The 18,047-nt window shown below is 43.2% G+C and overlaps 2 protein-coding genes across 3 annotated transcripts; both read left to right on the top strand.

Annotated features, from left to right (window-relative positions):
* The first annotated feature begins 14 nt into the window (after positions 1 to 14).
* LOC114775371 (dnaJ homolog subfamily C member 4-like) lies at positions 15 to 5,418 on the top strand. Of its 2 annotated transcripts, none has more exons than XM_028966500.1 (7): positions 15 to 79; positions 1,114 to 1,218; positions 1,503 to 1,593; positions 2,740 to 2,918; positions 3,009 to 3,170; positions 3,573 to 3,659; positions 4,621 to 5,418. In XM_028966500.1, exons 2-7 carry the CDS (start codon positions 1,127 to 1,129, stop codon positions 4,715 to 4,717), a joined length of 708 nt encoding a protein of 235 aa, XP_028822333.1. In that variant the 5' UTR covers positions 15 to 79; positions 1,114 to 1,126; the 3' UTR covers positions 4,718 to 5,418. The 2 variants fall into 2 exon arrangements, with proteins under 2 accessions (XP_028822333.1, XP_028822334.1); XM_028966501.1 differs by having other exon boundaries at positions 33 to 398.
* A 546-nt stretch (positions 5,419 to 5,964) lies between these two features.
* On the top strand, positions 5,965 to 16,574 carry LOC114775366 (vascular endothelial growth factor A-A-like). Its single transcript, XM_028966495.1, has 8 exons — positions 5,965 to 6,885; positions 7,935 to 7,974; positions 8,588 to 8,784; positions 8,994 to 9,067; positions 10,887 to 10,919; positions 12,138 to 12,224; positions 12,767 to 12,955; positions 13,331 to 16,574. Exons 1-8 carry the CDS (start codon positions 6,808 to 6,810, stop codon positions 13,359 to 13,361), a joined length of 729 nt encoding a protein of 242 aa, XP_028822328.1. The 5' UTR covers positions 5,965 to 6,807; the 3' UTR covers positions 13,362 to 16,574.
* The last annotated feature ends 1,473 nt before the right edge of the window (positions 16,575 to 18,047 follow it).

Below are 18,047 nucleotides of genomic sequence, written 5' to 3'. Positions count from 1 at the left end.
ATGCCCAGCGGCAAGCTTCCGGGTTAAAAGTTGGGGGCGTGTTCCCGTTACAAAAGCAATGTCAACAAACCGGCGTTGGGTAAGTTTTTAGCAACTCAGCACAACGGCGTGAAATGAATGGCCTGATTTGAAGCGACACCAGAGCGCACATTTGTTACACGACGCCTGGTTCCGCACCTTCGACAGTGAGCGTGTTTACATGAGACGTCCTGCAGAAAACCACGACCGCGGGTCTGCAACGTAAATGACGTTCAGATGGAGGCACAGAACAGCAAACAACAGAAGTAGAACCCAAGGGAAGGTCGAGGGGGAGTGGGGTCGGGATTTCGGCCTTTCGTGTGTTACGAATAGGTATTTGTGTCATCATCACCAGATCCCCTTTTTGCTGCTGCTGACCAGTAAGTTGATTTGTTATTTAGATCATTCTGTAAAGAGCAACTAGTCATATTATTACAATCTGTAGAAATAAAATCGTCTTGTGAGGGGTTTCATTTGAGCCTTTTGAATAGACATAAGTCACTCTCAGAAACAACCAACAGATTCATTAGTTCAGTTACTCTACCTAACTCTAAACTTGTTGTATGTTGTTTTGTAAGCCCACCTTCGATGTTTATACATAAATTATGAAAACACATACGGTACAGGCCATTTACATATACAGGTCTTTATTTTCATGACCATTTACGTTGGTAGATTCTCACTGATGGCATCAAAACTATGAATGAACACATGTGAAGTTATGTACTTAACAAAAAGAGACCTGGACTCCACAGTCACAATCGAGATGGTTTGGGGTGAGCTGGACCAACAAGTGCTAAATACCTCTGGGAACTCCTTCAAGACTGTTGGAGAACCATTTGAGGTGATGACCAAGAGTGTGTAAAGCAGTAATCAGAGCAAAGAAACTAGAATATAAAACATGTTTTCACTTATTTCACCTTTTTTTGTTAAGTCCATAACTCCACATGTGTTCATTCATAGTTTTGATTCCTTCAGTGAGAATCTACCAACGTAAATGGTCACGAAACTAAAGAAAACACATTGAACTTTTGGCCTGTACTGTATACTTTTGAGAATATTTTTTAAATTATTTCTTTCCATGTCTCCATGAAGTTTAAGCAGTAGGATGCAGCTGGAAGCTCACCTCCGTCTTTGCCACAACTGCTTTTGGCTGTACGGTGGCGTCAAGCTGCTCTCCACGCATTCTGCTGTGAACAGGTACGGAGAGGAACATTCACAGTGACCGTTTCGCTTGATCTTGTCTTTGTGTTAGTCACAAACCGGGGCGCCGAGGGAACTGAAGAAGGTTCCTGCGAGCCAAAAGCTTTCCTCTGCTCCAGAGTCAGATAACAGAAATCTGTTTATAGTGCTACTGTACACCCTGCTGAATCTCTCCATACCCACCGCCTGTACATCCATGGAGATAAATCTGTTTTCTTTATGAACAGTTGAGCCTGAGCTTCTTTTTGTTCTTTTGTTCCCCACTCTCTCCTGTCCTGCAGGTCCGCAGCGAATTACTATGACCTTCTTGGAGTAAAACCAGACGCTTCGCTGGAGCAGATAAAGACAGCATTTTTCAACAAATCTAAAAAGGTGGAGATGCATTCATGTCAGTTATACACTCACTGGTCACTTTGTTAGAGACGAACTGTGCAGAGACTTCGTGTATCAGGCTGCACTGTCCAATAAAACAAATGGCTGAATTATGTTCGTAGAGTCGCCCACCTGCACCAGTGGGCAGCAGATGGACTCTAATGAATCTAATGAATTGACCAAGTGCAGGGAGTGCATGGGGGACAATGATTTACATTAATTTGGCTTGTCCAAATTATCCCGAAAGTAGTGCGGTGCTGTGGTTGCAGTACTGAGGCGGTAAGGCAGCTTCTGAATAATACATTGTAATTTAGAGATAAATCACAGATCTTTATTCCCACAAAAACACACATTAAATGTGTTAACATTACATACATTAGTGTCATTTGTCTAAAATGTATTTATTTCTGTCCCCAAGAGGGCAGTGGGGCGAAATGAAATAAAATAAAAGCGGCCATGTCCCTTAATGGCTAGATAAAAAAAAAAAAAAAAAAAAAAACTTTCTAGGTTGACCTGCTGTGTTTTTCATAAAGAATCTTCCTCCTGCAGCAGCACAGTGTATTTTGTTTTCTCTTTGTTTGTTACAATGTAAATGATATCAGATGAACAGATGAATGGTCTGTAGTGGAAAATTATGCTTCACTGTAGACATGCACTCAATGGAAACTTTATTTTGTACTTTTGACAAGCAAACACAACTCTGAAATGTATGGAAAAAAAAAAAAAAAAAGAAGCAAAAGTTGTTCTTGGCCATGTTGATAATCGTCTCATGAGGCTGATTATGATGACAACATCACATGATGCCTGGAGACACTCATGGTTAAGTGTCTTGCTCAGAGTCACCATGGTGGTATGTTGGGTTTTGATCCTGGGACTTTGCGGTCATCTGGCTTGAAGGTGAGTGTCTTATTCACCACAACACCTACCGCAATAGGGCAATGGTGACCTAGCGGGTAAAGACGTGGACCCGTAATCATAAGGTTGTGGGTTCACCTTTCATGGCTGCCCACTGCTCATTAAGGATGACGGGTCAAATGCAGAGGACACTTTTTATAGCGCCGCCGTGCTGCGGTGTTTCACAGTGACAGTCACTTCACTTGCACCTTCATAGTGAACCCAGCCCCATTCCCCTCTCCATCCCTTCAGCTGCACCCAGACAGTGACCCCGACAACCCTGCCCTCCACAGCCAGTTTGTGGAGCTCAGCGAAGCCTACAGAGTCCTGAGCCGAGAGGCCAGTCGCCAAGAGTACGACCTCCGTCTCAGACACCCGTACCCGTTCGGCAGCAGTCCTGCTTCCGGGCAGACGAGCAGCAGTAACCCCAGGTCATGCTACTGTCATGCACCCACAACTTGTTTTTTTTTTTTTTTTTTTTTTACTTTTTAATAAATATGAATGACACTTTCTGTGATCAGTGCAGAGACGGCTGAGCGCGTGCGATACTGGGAGCAGTTCCGACCCGCGCAGGAGAATAACACTGAGGACTGGGAGCAGAAGAAGAAGCGCAACAGCCGCTTGGTAGGATACTGCGTCCTGGCCATGCTGGTGAGCATCGGCACTCACTGGGCGGGCTTCAGGTGAGTGGATTCGCCATCGGGCCATCCGGTGAGACATCAGCATGTCTCTTTTAAATAAACTCGTTCGTCAGCGACAGGCGACTGCGGTTTTCTCTTTTTTTTTCACCTCCCTTTGCTCAGATAGAGCAGATTTTTGTCACAGAGCCCAGATAAATCTTCATTCGTGTGTGCTCGCGGCGGTCCCTGGACACCTCGGCTAATCTGTGTTTTCACATGCAGACGTAGCGCCACCGTGTTTGCTCAGGCTGGGACAAAATAAAATGAAAGTGTGAATGTCGCAGAGATGGTTGTTGTGATGGAAACTCTGATTTCGATTGATGGCGTAGATCGCCCGGTCAGGTGGGAGGTAAATGTTTTCATCTTAAGAGGCGGAATTGTGTTCTTCTTCTTGTTCTTTTTCAGGAAACTGGAGGAAGTCCATAACAATTTTATGGATGAGAAGGACCGAGTGATCACTGAAATTTACAGAGAGTCCAAAGAGCGAGCCAGGTGCGTAGCATCCTGGCCGTGCGGTGGGGTGGTAGTAGCCTAGCGGGTAACACACTCGCCTATGAGCCAGAAGACCCAGGTTCAAACCCCACACATCGTGTCCCTGAGCAAGACACTTAACCCAAAAAAGTTGCTCCAGGGGGACTGTCCCCTGTAACTATTGATTGTAAGTCGCTCAAGACCTTCCTCTTTAAAGAATATTTAGATTAAATTGTAATTTTCTTGTTGTCGAACTTTGTGTACAGAATCTACAACAGAGTGAATAAAATAGTGAACCGGAATTGATCTCTTCATCGATGGTAACTTAAGCACGTTGTAAGTCGCTCTGGATAATGGCGTCTGCCAAATGCCGTAAATGGACAAGGGCATCTGATAAATGCTGTAAATGTAAATGTCTTTTCATCATCTCGATGTGGTTGTGAGACATTTTTGCCAAGCTTCACTACAGATTTGCCAGATTTCTTAAAACAACAACGAGGATGAAGAGGTGTACATTACAGGCAAAAAGTTTGCACACACCTTCTCACTCAATGTGTTTTTCTTTATTTTCCTACCATTTACATTGGTAGATTCTCACTGAAGGCATCAAAACTATGAATGAACACATGCAGAGTTCTATATTTGCACAGCCATGTTTTCATGCCACAATATAATATGTGGTACGTTGGAGCATGTCCACAGATGTAATGTCTGCTTGCTAATTATCTGTATGTTGATGAGGAGGAACAAACTACCGACCCATTCCTTGGTGGGTGTGTAGAGGAAGATGTACTTTAAAAGGGGGAGGGGCCTAGAGCCATGATTGACAGCTCTGGCACACCCTACTTCCTCATTACTGTCAATAAAGAGTATAGCGTTTTATAGAATCCAGTTAAAAAAAAATCTTGTTTTTCGCACAGAAATGTCCATTTGACTTAGATCAATGGACTTTGTATTAGAATTTTTTTTTCTTTCCCCACAGGGCGAACGGATTCAAAAAGCAGACGGAGCTTCTAAGACAGAAACACGCAGAATTTCTTGAGAAATACAGAATTCGTACCAACGGGGGAGACAAATAGAGTGGTGCACTTGAACGGTGATTTCACAGACTGCAAGAGAAACCAGAACTTGACTTCTTCTAGACCGGAAGTCCATTTTATTAAGCGAGTTTGCTGGCCCCTGGAGTTGTGACCACAATGGGGGGAATGGTTTTGGTTTGATCTTGGCCAAAGGTCTTCGGAGTGTGGAAGAAACATTTAGTGATGGGTATCTGTGGACCGCATGGTTGATACCTTGTACCTCTGTGCTCTTATTGAGGAGGAGAATATTCCTCACACACTTTCCACCGCTGCCTGTCTTCATCGTCCCCTTCACCCCATTCAGCATGCGATCATGTAGGGAGGGTTTAAGCTTATGGCACGGGTATTTAGGTATGGTATTTATTACCTATTTTGCAGTCATTTTAATTTACTGTGACATTAACGAATGAGTGAAAATATCACATGACATTCAGTCCCAGACTGAACCCCTTTTTCACAGGGTTCGTTTCATCTGATTGGAACTGATCCGCTTGCCAGCCACTTTAGGAAAGAGTTAAAGACACCCTGAGAGTGAAGAGCCAGACTGTATGTACACCTTTACACTATTAGAATGCAGGAATTGCGGCAGATTCAAAGTTCTCGTGGCCAGAGATGCCTTCGGCTCTTTGAGAAAATGAGTATTTTCTTTTGTGGTTTTATTTCTTGCCATGTTTGCATCATTAAACATACATAACACCCAAGTTGTGTGTGTTTCTTTCTGTTCCTGTCCTCTTTCCAAAGCAGCTTCTAGAAAATTCCTGGATCAGCCAGTTTTAAAACAGTGTCTGTTATGGTGTATGGCATAATTTTGACACACATGGGGACTATAATGATCAGTTTATCATCCCCCAACACACACACACACACCTTTTGGTTGTACTTCCAAAAAGGACGCCTTTGTTTTCCACGGTCTGATAAGTGGATCACATGGATATGGAGGCACTTGGGCAGATGGCACCTTCTGGAATGTCTGTGACAGATTTTGGAGATCGGGGCCCTGGACCCACTTGGATCAGGGGCTCAGATAACATACAGGCCTCCATATGCAGGCGGCGCGGAGAGATAGGGGGCTCGAAGAACCGCCGAGCTCTGATCTGGACAATTCAGGGGCTGGCTTTTTTTTTGGTGCGCCGCAGCCTGTGTTGTCTCTTGACTAAAGCCAAGACCGCATAACAAGATAATAGAGCCTATCATCAAACACGTGGTCTGTAGCCCTCATAACCCAAACAAGCCGGGGCTCCCACAGACCCCTGTACTTATAAACACGAGCCTGGGTCCCTTACACCGCAGCAGTAAAGGCCACCTGAACACGCGTGGTCCATTTTTTATGTCGCACCAACATCCCTCGGCCCTTTAAAGGTCGCCCGTTCGGTGGCGGTGGCCCATCCGCTGCCCGCCGCCGACCAGATGCGGTTCCGGAACACGGAACGCTCTTTCGCCCTCTCACGCGTCCCCCTCGACGGTAAACTGAGCGCCCACGGACCGTGGGGTGGCGAGACGCTCGACGCGCGCCCCGACGCTTCCTGTCGGCGAGCGGAGACGCGACGCGACGCGCCGCGACGCGCGTCACCGGCGCGTCCGGCGGCTTGAAGGGCAAACCGGCCGCTCGTGTCCGCGGGGCTCGGCGGCGGCGCGCGTCACCTGCCCTTCCCGGAATACGGACGGATATCACGTCCAAACAGATATAAACAGATAAAAAAAAATCACTCAAAATATCACAAAAAAACTCCGTTAAACACTTCGTTTTTTTTTCTTCTTATTATCTTCTTTTCCTCGGAAAGTAGCGACGCTTCGTCGGCGCACGGCGCTGTGAATCCACGCCGAAGGGGAGCCGCCGGCGACGGCGTGCAGGTAAACACCTACCGCGATGACAAGGACACCGCGCGGTGGCCCGCACAGCTTGCACCGCGCCGCGCCCCCCGCGTCGCCCACTTCTCGCCCGCCGGCACCGGACGGCGGGGACTTAGAGCGGATCTAGGCGCGGGTCCGGAGAACCAGCCGGAACCAAGGACGCGGGATTATTATTTAAAAAAAAAAAGAAAGAAAGAACGAAAGAACACCGATCCCGTCCCGCGGGATTAAAGTCCGAGATGGGAACTAAGATCCAAGTTATTCTGGCGGTGCTGCACTTTGTTTCGCTGGCGAGAATACCCTCACACTGTGCCAAGGTATGCACGCTCAGTCCCTCTGTTCTTTATAATTCTCTCTTTTTTTCTTTTTTTTTTTTGAAAAACCGTGCGGTTTTATTGCCTTTTTACACGCGGGAATATAACCTCGTGGTCATTGACTTTGTCGTGTTTCGGAACTCCGGCTCTAGAATGGCCAGCCGGGGGCAGATGCAGATATTTCGCGCTGATAACTCATTTATTGCGTCGATACATTGATCTTTTTTTTTTTTTTTACTAAATATGAATGCATCCACACTGTGCTAACTTTTTTATATTATTATTAAAGCGTGTACACGACGTAGTACGTGCTTTCTGCGTTTAAATTAATATGTACTAATCACCTGTATGTGTATGAAAATCTTTATAAATGTGTTATATGTAGTTTGCACGGTCTGTATGAATGGGCAAATGGTTGATTTAGGTTATAAAAGTGCGCTTCTCAGGCACATGTTAGATAATCCAATTTTTTTCTAATATAATTTTTTTTGTCGTAACGTACGACTGTAAATATGATGCATTCGTTATTAATTGGCTATTAATTGTTGTGGTGTGTGCGCCGGCGTTATCTTAGTCCGTGAGAACGGCGTCACGTGGGCGGGGAAGGGCGTGACGTCACGCTCGCCGCGAGCGCGTTGGACCCGTGATCTTTGCACTCCGCGCTGTCACAGCAGCCGACCCGGGAGTGTGAGGGCTGCCGTGCTTACGCGGGCTCATGAACGGACGTGACTCACATTCCCCTCTTTCCTTGCACCTTTGACACGTCCAGAAGCCAAGTCGCTGCGTGTTGCGTCGGCAGGCGGGGTTGTGAGGTGACGTCACCGACCTGCCATTAATCAGAAGCGTCGTATCGAACCCTGCACGGATTTTCTACATATTTCACAATAGCTGGCAAAAACGTTGTAGTCTGGCATGCCCCGCCAGAACACTACAAAAAGAGCAGATCACCACACTCTTTACCCGTTATTTAAGTTCACGTCTGCACGTCGAGATGTTCGGTGAACAATCCTGGTCCAAACTCCCACTTCATTTTCCCCTTCTTCTCCTTTCAGCTCGGCCAAATGCAGCACACAGAGCACAGCTCTAGACAAGGTACGGGTTCCTTTTGAACTCAGAATGAATCATTTTTTAGTTTTTAATGCTGTTTGCATTCATCTGAGGCTGTCGAAATGGATGTGTTTGCAGAAGTGTTGACATTAGATGAGTCTTAATTATGTAACTGGCTTTATTGTGGAGCCACCAGCCCGGGAGCAGTGGTCTGGGTCTCCACGCAAACGCTGACACGCGGTGGTCCAGTCGCACCTTTGTTCAAGAAGGAGTTCGGCTCTGGTCCAGCTGTTTCTAAGCAGGCAGCTGGTCATGTGGCCGCGATGAGTTTGAATGCCGCTGGTTTAGTGTAAGTCGCGTTGTAAGTCGCTCTGGATAAGGGCGTCTGCCAAATGCCGTAAATGTAAATGTAAATGTAAATGTAAATGTAGTGAATCCAACCAGACTGCCAGGTTTGGAATAGTGTCCAAGTTTGATCTGCAGACCACTTTGTCTCAGTTCCAAAATTCAGGGGTTTATTGTCATATAATGCAGATGAATGAAAACATACTAAAAGAACATCAAAGTATTGATGCAAAATGTCTGTAGGTCAGAAGAGAGTCTGAATGTATACATTTCTATATATTTTATTGTAATTCACGTCCGTCTCTGCCCCCAGTGGTGAAGTGGCTGGATGTGTTTCAGCGGAGCAGCTGTCAGCCGCGCCAGGCTCTGGTGGAGGTGTGGCAGGAGTTTCCGGAGGAGACGCATCACCTGTACCTGCCCTCCTGTGTCGCCCTGCAGCGGTGCGGGGGCTGCTGCTCTGACGAGGCGCTGGTGTGTGTACCGCTTCACACACACTCGACTACACTGGAGGTACACACACAATTGTTATTTTGAATGCAACACGTTCCATAGTAGCAACTGAATCGGTGCTGAGTATGGGCAGTGACAATGGAGCTCTGTGATTGGCTAGTCGGAGGTCCCAGTGGGCAGTGCCAAATACCCTCTGAAAGTGTCCTGCTGCTCTAATTCAAATGACTTTTATTGGGTATAAATACGTCTTCCCCCCCTTAACCCCGCAGCTCATGAGGACCTCGTACCTGAGACACGAGATGGTCCAGCTGCCTTTTACCGAACACACACAGTGCGAATGCAGGTGAGCTCCCGCTCGTCATGATGGCGGCTAGCCGCGATCTAAACCACCTCTTGGAGTGAGAAGGCGATCTAGAAGAGAACAGATTGCAATGCAACGCGAAACGGGCGAACGGATGTCAGTTAAGAAACATTAAGTAAAACTAACGTGGAAAAATGCTGTGGTGGAGGAGGCACTCTTATAACTCACATTTATTTCTTATTTATTTCTTATAAAGCATTCTGTCTACACGTTTACGTACTTGGTTGATGTATTATTTCATTCATTTTATTCACTCACCACTCATTTATTCATTAATTTTATAGACTCTGCTTTCTTTATGCCTCCGAGCCGGGTAACATCCAAAATTGTAACTAAACTAGAGGCGGGCATAGATAAATTTTCTTAATCTAGATTAATTTCACTGTAATCTTGTAATTAATCTAGATTAATCTAGAGTACGCACAATTAAACTACATTAATCTAGATTCTAGATTAATCTACATTAATCTACATTAATCTAGATTAAAATGTCTCATTTGAATGGCATTCAAAGGCATTCAGAATATGTGTGCTACCCAAATAATGACTAAAAGTAAGTCTTTGAGAACGGGTTTCTCAAGCCAGGTGCTGCGCATTAGACCAGGGGCTCATCTCCTGTTTCCAAAATGCATCACAAACTGCTTGAGAAAGCTGTTCTACTATGATAATTGGTGATGAAAATAAATTATGTTCAATAAGATGTACTTGTGTTTACCAACTGTTTATTCAGTTAAATAGCTGCATCTATGTTACCACATCACGTTTGATGTGGTAATTTCACAGTTCGAAGACTCGTTCTCGCCCCCTACAGTGCAATTCGGCTAGGTATACATCCGCGCTAAAATATCAAGGTGAAAGTCATCATAGTGTAGCGGTTCTTCTTCTTCTAAATGATGAGCTGACACCCAAGAGATTTTCTGTGCAAAGTGTATTCTGTACAAAAAGCAAGGTCGCGTCAGAACATCGCGTCACACATCGCGTCTTTCTGCACCTCTCTCTACAATATACAGTATTAAAAGAACATAAAAAATATTCACAAAATAACACACATGCAAAATATTCCTAATATGTACATAAATTAAAATGAAAGAAATAACTTTTGGCACACAAACCCCAATCACCTCTCACAGCCATGTGTCCAAGAGACCTGAACCGGTCTCAAAAACAAAATAAAAGTCTTTAAGAAATAAGAAACTAAAAGACACAAGAAAGAATAAATATACTTATAAATCTAGTGTAACCATTTAACTCCGGCACAATAGCTTGCGTAGTATAGACCCAGCTCCCAACCCAACTTTGTGAATAGATTAACGGTGATATTTTTTTATCGCCGATAAGAGTCTCCTGTTAGCGCAGCACATTAACGCCGATAACGGCCCACCACTAAACTAAACTTTTGGAAAAATATACATACAAGTCTGTGAAGAATTGAATGTAGACATTCATGAATTAAACTTAAATTTATCTCTGTAGACCGTACGTTTACTATCGTTCTGAATTCGCTGGTAAAATTATTACTTCACAGCGCAATGAGATGCTCAAAGTTCGGATGTCAGACAGGCATTGATCTTTCCTCCTTCACATTTGCATAATGACTCAAGCTGCTCTGCTTTCTGGGGAGCCTTGTCTTTCATACGGAGTTCGGGAGAAACCTCCCACTCTCGGCACCCTGTGGACGTTTTGTATTTGGTGGTTGTGAGTCATTTGTAAAAGGCCATTGAGAGATTTTGGAGGGTTCGGGCTTTTGGTCTGTGGTTAAAATGCAAATGATCACTCCCTCCCTCTCGTTCTTCTTCTGCAGACCAAAAGTGGACGTGGTCACACCTCCAGCCAGGTTTGTTTTTATTAGATAATATCTGTTACACTATTAAAAATCATCTTTATAAAGTCATGTTGTTCATGTCTGTAATGCTGCCTCTTCTTTAAGAAGCCCTTTTGAGTGATTTATTATCATAGCCCACATAGCCAAATTGGTCTGGCCCAGATCTGACCCACACAATGCGGCTACACTCGGCCCGGATACCGCAAACAATGACGGCCCTCTTGTTGGCCCAGATCTGGTTTGCCAAAGGTGGGTAATCCAGGTCTGAAGAGTTAAAACCTACACCAGGATTTTTTACCAACCTTGTAGGCACAAATGTTCCATCAAGAAGTTTAATTCAGATTCAGAAAAGGAATTTGATAAATTACTTAAATTTAATCAAATCAGTTTACATCATAAATTACAATTACATAGCTTCCTTGTGTTAGTTTTATTGACAGTGACGTGATTGTCATTGTGAATCATGGCACAGCACACGGTGACACATCCTATGTATTTAACCATCACCCTTGGTGAGCAGTGGGCATCCATGACAGGCACCCAGGGAGCAGAGTGTGGGGACAGTGCTTTGGCACCTTGGTAGTTTGGGATTCGAATCGGCAACCTTCTGACCACGGGTCTGCTTCCTTACCAGCTAGGCCACCACTGCCCCAGATTTATTAATTAAATTGAACCCATATGTCGACTTATCCATCATCAGACCAACAAGGACCTCACTCGAGTTTCTCTTTTTTTGTCTTAAAATTGTACCAAATTTACTATGTGTGCTTATGTTCTAATGGGGCTCATTATAACACCCTTAATCAGGTGTCTTTTTTGATAAGGGGTTGAATGTTTCTGTGTGGAGGCATTTAACAGCCCCATGAACAATTTAACACACACCAGTGGTCGGGTAGGTGGGATGTAACAGGGGTTGATCAGATCCATAAAAGAATGTCTGCCTTTTGTGGGCTTTGGCACTTTTATTAGAAAGTGAGCCGATCTAGATACGTTTGCATATGCATGAGCTGATCTGCATATGCATGAGCAACCTTCACTCATTAGCCACTTTCTTAGAGCCCCTATTTAGCGTGAGAGACTGTTTATGTACAGTTTATGTCAATCATCTGGTACTTAGTCAGCGGGCATTTTGCCCGGTAGCCAGATTCTGTCCAAGAACCAACACCCCACTGCCACCTGACTGTAAAGCAGCTCTGTTGAGAATGTCATGAAATATTCTGTTCCTTACAGGCAGGATAATCACAGGCCCACTCAGAAAGGGAGAAAAAGGGACAGAGGGAAGCCAAGACGGAAGAAAAATGGGAAGAACAAACGCAGGTATTTTTTTTCAAATCCATTTTTTGCTTGTCGCTTTTTGCATGTCCTCCCCTACACCTGACGTGTCGCCAGGAATATCAACGTGGCCTGAGAGGATGTGTGGACGGGCACGTAGGCGTTTCCTTTCCCATAGGGACTTCTTCACGGCCCGTTTTAATGGGCTGAATGAAAGAATTGTAATTGGTTTTTACCCGTTTCCTCTGCCCTTTCATTCCGCCGCTCCCTCATCTGTCATGTTTGGCCAACTGAGCGCAGATCCCCTCACCCACCTTTCAGACAGTGATGTTATTCAGTCCGTTTCTCTGGCAGGTGTGAAATTGGCGTGCCTGCCCCTCACTCACAGCTTGATCCAAGCAGTGATGATATTCCGTGTTAAACAAACTGTTCTGTTGTATTTATGTCTATTTTTTTAAATTGATTGTACTATTCAGGTATGGTGTTACTTGTATGGGCTCCACTCATGGCGTATGTGAGACAGCCCTTCACTCCAAAGGTTCTGTGTCTTTTAGAATCATTATTCTGTATTCGTTAACTTCCCTTAGGCATCCAGTGGATACCACCAATCCTCTAAGACCATCCCCTGCCCCACCTATATCTCCTGAACCAGTGAGCTGTCAGCCCTGTCATGGTCAGAAGATGACTCTTGACCCCAAAACCTGTCAGTGTCACTGTGCCCTGACTGAGGATGATTGCCAGCAACGAGGGAAGCAGCTGAACCAGCATCGCTGCAAGTCAGTCACTATGCTCACCAAAAGATGAGCTTTATTTATGTTTTTATTAAAAAGGGGGAGGTGCGGGTAGGCATTAATGACAGCTCTCACACATTCTACTTCCTCAATCTGGACAGTTTTAACACCAACAGCACGTTACTTCTGCATAAACTTACAGATTGTCCTGAAACCTGCAATAGAGCTGAAGACATTATTCAGTATTATATATACACTCCAAATATATAATTAGCTTATTATTATGTTTGTAAGTGACAACATGTGGATATATATCTCTACTTAGATGTATATGTGTGTGTGTATATCATGCAATATATATATATATATATAATTTTAATATTCATATTCATATATTATATATGTTGTATATTTTTTCAGGTGTGAAGTCCAGGTTGGGCAACAAGGATGAAATCTGTTATTCCTTTGTGCTCCTCATTATAAATACACAACTTTATGCAGAAGGGAGGTGCATCCATGCTAAAAGGTGCAGAAGCAGTGGCCCTACGGCTGAGGCTAAGGGCATCAGGTCGGTGTGAAATGTGGAAGGACCTCACCCCTCCCTTGGAGAACATCCATCACAGTACCCGTAGATGCATATATCTTTGTATGTGGGTCTGTGATTTTGTGCGTAAACACAGGCTTTATGCTCCACCAGTCTTTCAAAGCATGCGCCGCACAACCTCACTGTGGATGTAAATAAATCACGAGCGGAAGATCCCCACTGGAACATTTACAGTGACGGAATGTCTAGACGGAAGGCTGAAGGCTCTTCTCTCGATATCTGGATTGTTTTTGTTGTTTCATGCCATTTCTGGTATTCTGAACAGGAGAAGTGATGTCACTTGATGTCACACATTACTGTGTAATATTGTGTTTGTCAGCAACATCTTAACATTTTGCTTTGAGACCCCTGTTTCTCTTTAGCAGTATTACAAGACAGAGCTGCACATTTTTGACCAAATAATTACAATTCTATTAACACACTGGCCTAAACTGGCTTGAATTAAATCTGAAATTGTCCTCCTCACAAAACATCTTTTATAATTATTATTATTTTGCTCGTTGAACAAAAAAATAATCCTTCATGAAATCTTTGTGATAGTACACATGAATTTTATCTGAATTTCAATATTGGTCCAGATATGATGATTAATGGATTAGATATATTCTGTGCATAAATCAAGTGATTAATTGTGCAGCCCTGCAACAGGACAACCCTTTTCCAGGAGGTGCCTAGTGTTTGCTTGCATTGGAGGGTATGTAATCCTGTCTGCATACATGCCACTTCCTAACATTCCATGAGGACATGCTGAGAAAACTGATGAGGACAAACATGTCTTGTGCATCTTTTGTCACCAGGTGCATGCTTTTCTGCTATTTTTTTTTTTTTAACAAATTCACAAATCATGATGGATACTCATCAAACACAATGCAGCATGTAAGGACTTGACTATTTTGCTGCCACTTTCACTTGTGACATGTTAGGAGCTTCATTTATGCATCTCAATGACCGGATTATGTCTGTGTGGTCCATTATTATTTCTTTTTTGCCTTAAGTCACATGCACAGTCTCTGTCAAGGAGCCTTATTGTGTTTATTTGATTCTGGTTTGCATTTTCCATCCATTCTTTGGGGTATTGAAAGAGTTTCAGCTCTAGCTGAGAAGTGACAGGAATGTCAATAGTCATTGAATTGGCCTTATTCCATCTGTGATCACTTTTTCTCTTACATACAGACGACTATATATATATACACATGCACACACACACAAGGCATGTTTTAGTCCTCTATAGTGGTAAATTATAAGCGTTATTTCTTCATATTATGTTGATGTTTGTGAATGTGTTATTGTACTACTGTTTTAATTTTAATGCAAATCCCACAGAAATTCTTTATTTTTTCTGCTTTTGAGTAAAATGAGCAGGTGGACATTCCAACACTATACATGGAAAGTGAACACTTTCCATGAGAACAAGTTTAAAATAAATTAAATAATCATCTGAGAAGTCATTCATTTTACTGCTTATGCATTCAAAAATATGTTGCAACACTGGGTGAACTGGGTGAAATGTAGAGTACCTGAAAACTATTTATTTTTATATTAAGTTACATTTTCATATTGAACTATGCATTTACTTTTGTTTGTCGTATGGAGGATAATATTTGTTTTTATAATTACATCCTATTTGTGTTGGGATATAAAAGGATTTCTGTAAATGTATTTTGTCAATGCATAGAATTTTTCTAGACGCTTACTATAGTTATAAGTTTGTTCCTTGTTGTGAGGGGTTTGATACAGGGTTCACCCTCTTAAACCAATTCCAAAATCATCATTCATCAGAAGCACAGCAATAACAACACAATTATCATTTTACATGCTGTGGTCTTAATGTTACATTGTGTTATGGTTTGTCTCATTAGGGACAAAAGAACGTTTTTTCTCTGTATTAAAATAGATGAGGGTCCATAGGAACAAGAACAAGCTTTACAGTTAACAATATATTTTAAAAACTAGCAATATATTGGTCTGTGGAATTTAGCTCAAGTATACATTGAAAAGCAGTGCAGTGGCTAATAATCTCACTAGTAGCAGAAGCATATTGGTTCCAAACATCATCATTCTATAATGATATAAAAATTTGATCATTTAGTATGATGTAAAGCTTCACTCAACCATTTTCAGAAAATTACAAAACATTTATTATTTTTTCATTACATTGTGAGTTTGCCCAAATTGAGAAGTTGGACAATATGCAACAAACAATTTACCAAAAAAATGTAATTAAATTTCAATTGAAATATATTTAATTTATCAAACAATTTCTATGTTGGTTGACTTAAAGTGATCTGATTTTGTATTAAAAATTGGGAAAGTCAACCGCCTTGTGTACATACCCATTCTCTCGATTTTGTGTGTAACTCATTGCAAAATCCAAGATCTGCTGTTAAACAAAGTGATGTCAACTCGGTAGCTCGTCTTAGACAATATAAAGATGATGGTGCCTGTTAGAGTGATATGAATGCAAAACTTACGTGTTTCATCTAGGTAGGGGCAGCAAGGGGCAGATAAAACAGTAGCTGACGATCATACATGAGAATTGTGATTTCTGTGACTCTAAGCCAAAATTAGATGACTTGGTCCTAATTTGTGGAGAATATCATAGAGCAAACTCTTAATGTGATGAATGTACTGGATGCTACTACAAATCCAGAATCCATCGCTTGTCGGTCTAGAACCCATGGGTCTGTGCTGTGTTTTAGTGTTATAATCCTATAGAAACATAGAACCAACCATTTATTCCACAGCCCATACGACTGTATATTCGGCCAATATCCGATGTCTCTGGTTCTCGTTGTGTTTTTTTTTGTGTGTGTGTGTGTGTGTGTTCATGTTTTATGATTGAATTATAACTGCTGCTACACCATGTGTGCCCTATACCCTGTCATATTATGTAAATGTGCAAATCTGTGTTACAGCATAGTTCTTAAAATGCTTCCTCTCTGCTTTAAATGTATAGTATGTGTATATATAGAGATATTTTAAGCAGTGCAAATAAGCACCTTTATGTGATTCAGTATAATGTTTAAAGAGCAGTATTAAAGGGAAATGTCTTATTTTTGAGACGGGTTTGTGTCTGGTTTTGGATTCTGAATGAGCTGTCTTAGCCTGATCAGAAGCCTGCTTCTTTTTCTTCTGGTCACCTCTCATTCGGCACCCTGCCCTCCCTCGTCCTCTCCTTTCTTTTCCTCTCCTTTAGCGGTAATGAAAGACAAACAGGGTGATAATTACTGCTGCCTGCTGGGAGGTCAGCGGGGAGGCGTGACAGCGTGAAAGATAATATTATCCCCCCACGTCTGGGTTGCTGAGTCAGGGACGGACACAAGGGAAACACATGCAAACACACAGATCAATGTGGACAGACAGAAATTTAGGGGTTGTGAATATCAGGGGATTATTATTATTTTTTTTACCTTTAACACAAACTGCAGGCTCCAGGGTCATGGACTGACCTTAACTAAAATTTTTTATAACATTGCAGCTGTCAGCAATTTCCTGAAATATTTAACTTAATGTCTGACTTTGGAACTAGTTAATGCCATGTCCAGATTTTGAAGGGTGCAAAACACGTAGATTTGATTAATTCATGGCTGTAGTGGTTTCCATTTGCTCTCCTCACTGCGCTGAGGTTCCTCTGATCACGTCCCGTCTGCCGGGGGGTCTGTACCACCGTCGGGCTCCGAGGCAGAGACCGTTCTACCTGCTAGTCAGGGCACAGTGCCAGAACTAAATATAGCAGCCTGCGCAAGAGACTCAGAGAGAGAAGGAATAGGAATAAAACCAGAGAATGAGTCACCGATCAGGACACGGGTGCTGGGTTTCTGTCTTGGGCTCCTTTTCTGGTGCGCTCTTACTCTTAGTGATCTGCTTTATAAAATCGTTATATAATAACTAGGGGTGATGCGTGCACCGTGGTGACAATGCTCCTGATGATGCTGGCACTGAACAGCTTGGTTCTCCATGGCAGTATCATTGATACTAAGTATTGGATAGGGTCGGCACGTCAATTCCGTGTTCCAGTAATGTCCAGCGCAGACAATCACCCTCCCACAGTTCATTTCCCTCCATAAACACGGGCCCTGCGTGTTTTCCACCGGCGCCTGGGTGAAGAGCTGTGGTTATTTTAACTAATGATAAGACCCCGGGCGTGTTTACGCTGCAGCCTTTTGTTGAAGCAGCTGTGTTAAAGCGGCTGCAGGACGCTATCTGGACTACAGGAACATGTGTGTTTTGATGGTATCAGGAGCGCCGTGCCTGTAATGTCTGCCAAGCCTGGCTGTATTCCTCACCCGTGGGACTCTACAAATGAAACAGATATAATATGACATGACCATGTTCTCTGACACCCACAGACCCATGTTTTTTTTACAGGGTTCTGCGTTCTAGTTGGCATGTGAGGTTTTACCCTGGCATGAGTCCTTGTCCTCCTCTGGCTTAATACATGGTAGGGTCTCTCAGAAGCGGGGGCCACAGCCACATTTTCATCATGCCGGAACTTGTTCATCCATGCGGGTGACTACAAAATGTTATCGCTCT

The sequence above is a fragment of the Denticeps clupeoides genome, unplaced genomic scaffold (genome assembly GCF_900700375.1).
Source record: "Denticeps clupeoides unplaced genomic scaffold, fDenClu1.1, whole genome shotgun sequence".
Classification (NCBI taxonomy): domain Eukaryota; kingdom Metazoa; phylum Chordata; class Actinopteri; order Clupeiformes; family Denticipitidae; genus Denticeps; species Denticeps clupeoides.
Note: the sequence above shows the minus strand (reverse complement) of the source record. Positions and strands in the feature narration are given on the sequence as shown.

Excerpts from the sequence above, each read along its gene's own strand:
- LOC114775371 (XM_028966500.1), top strand. The coding sequence starts at position 1,127 with ATGCAGCTGGAAGCTCACCTCCGTCTTTGCCACAACTGCTTTTGGCTG. Across the intron at positions 2,919-3,008 it reads ACGAGCAGCAGTAACCCCAG|TGCAGAGACGGCTGAGCGCG; the intron begins GTCATGCTACTG and ends TTCTGTGATCAG. Across the intron at positions 3,171-3,572 it reads ACTCACTGGGCGGGCTTCAG|GAAACTGGAGGAAGTCCATA; the intron begins GTGAGTGGATTC and ends GTTCTTTTTCAG.
- LOC114775366 (XM_028966495.1), top strand. The coding sequence starts at position 6,808 with ATGGGAACTAAGATCCAAGTTATTCTGGCGGTGCTGCACTTTGTTTCG. Across the intron at positions 6,886-7,934 it reads TACCCTCACACTGTGCCAAG|CTCGGCCAAATGCAGCACAC; the intron begins GTATGCACGCTC and ends TTCTCCTTTCAG. Across the intron at positions 10,920-12,137 it reads GTGGTCACACCTCCAGCCAG|GCAGGATAATCACAGGCCCA; the intron begins GTTTGTTTTTAT and ends TGTTCCTTACAG.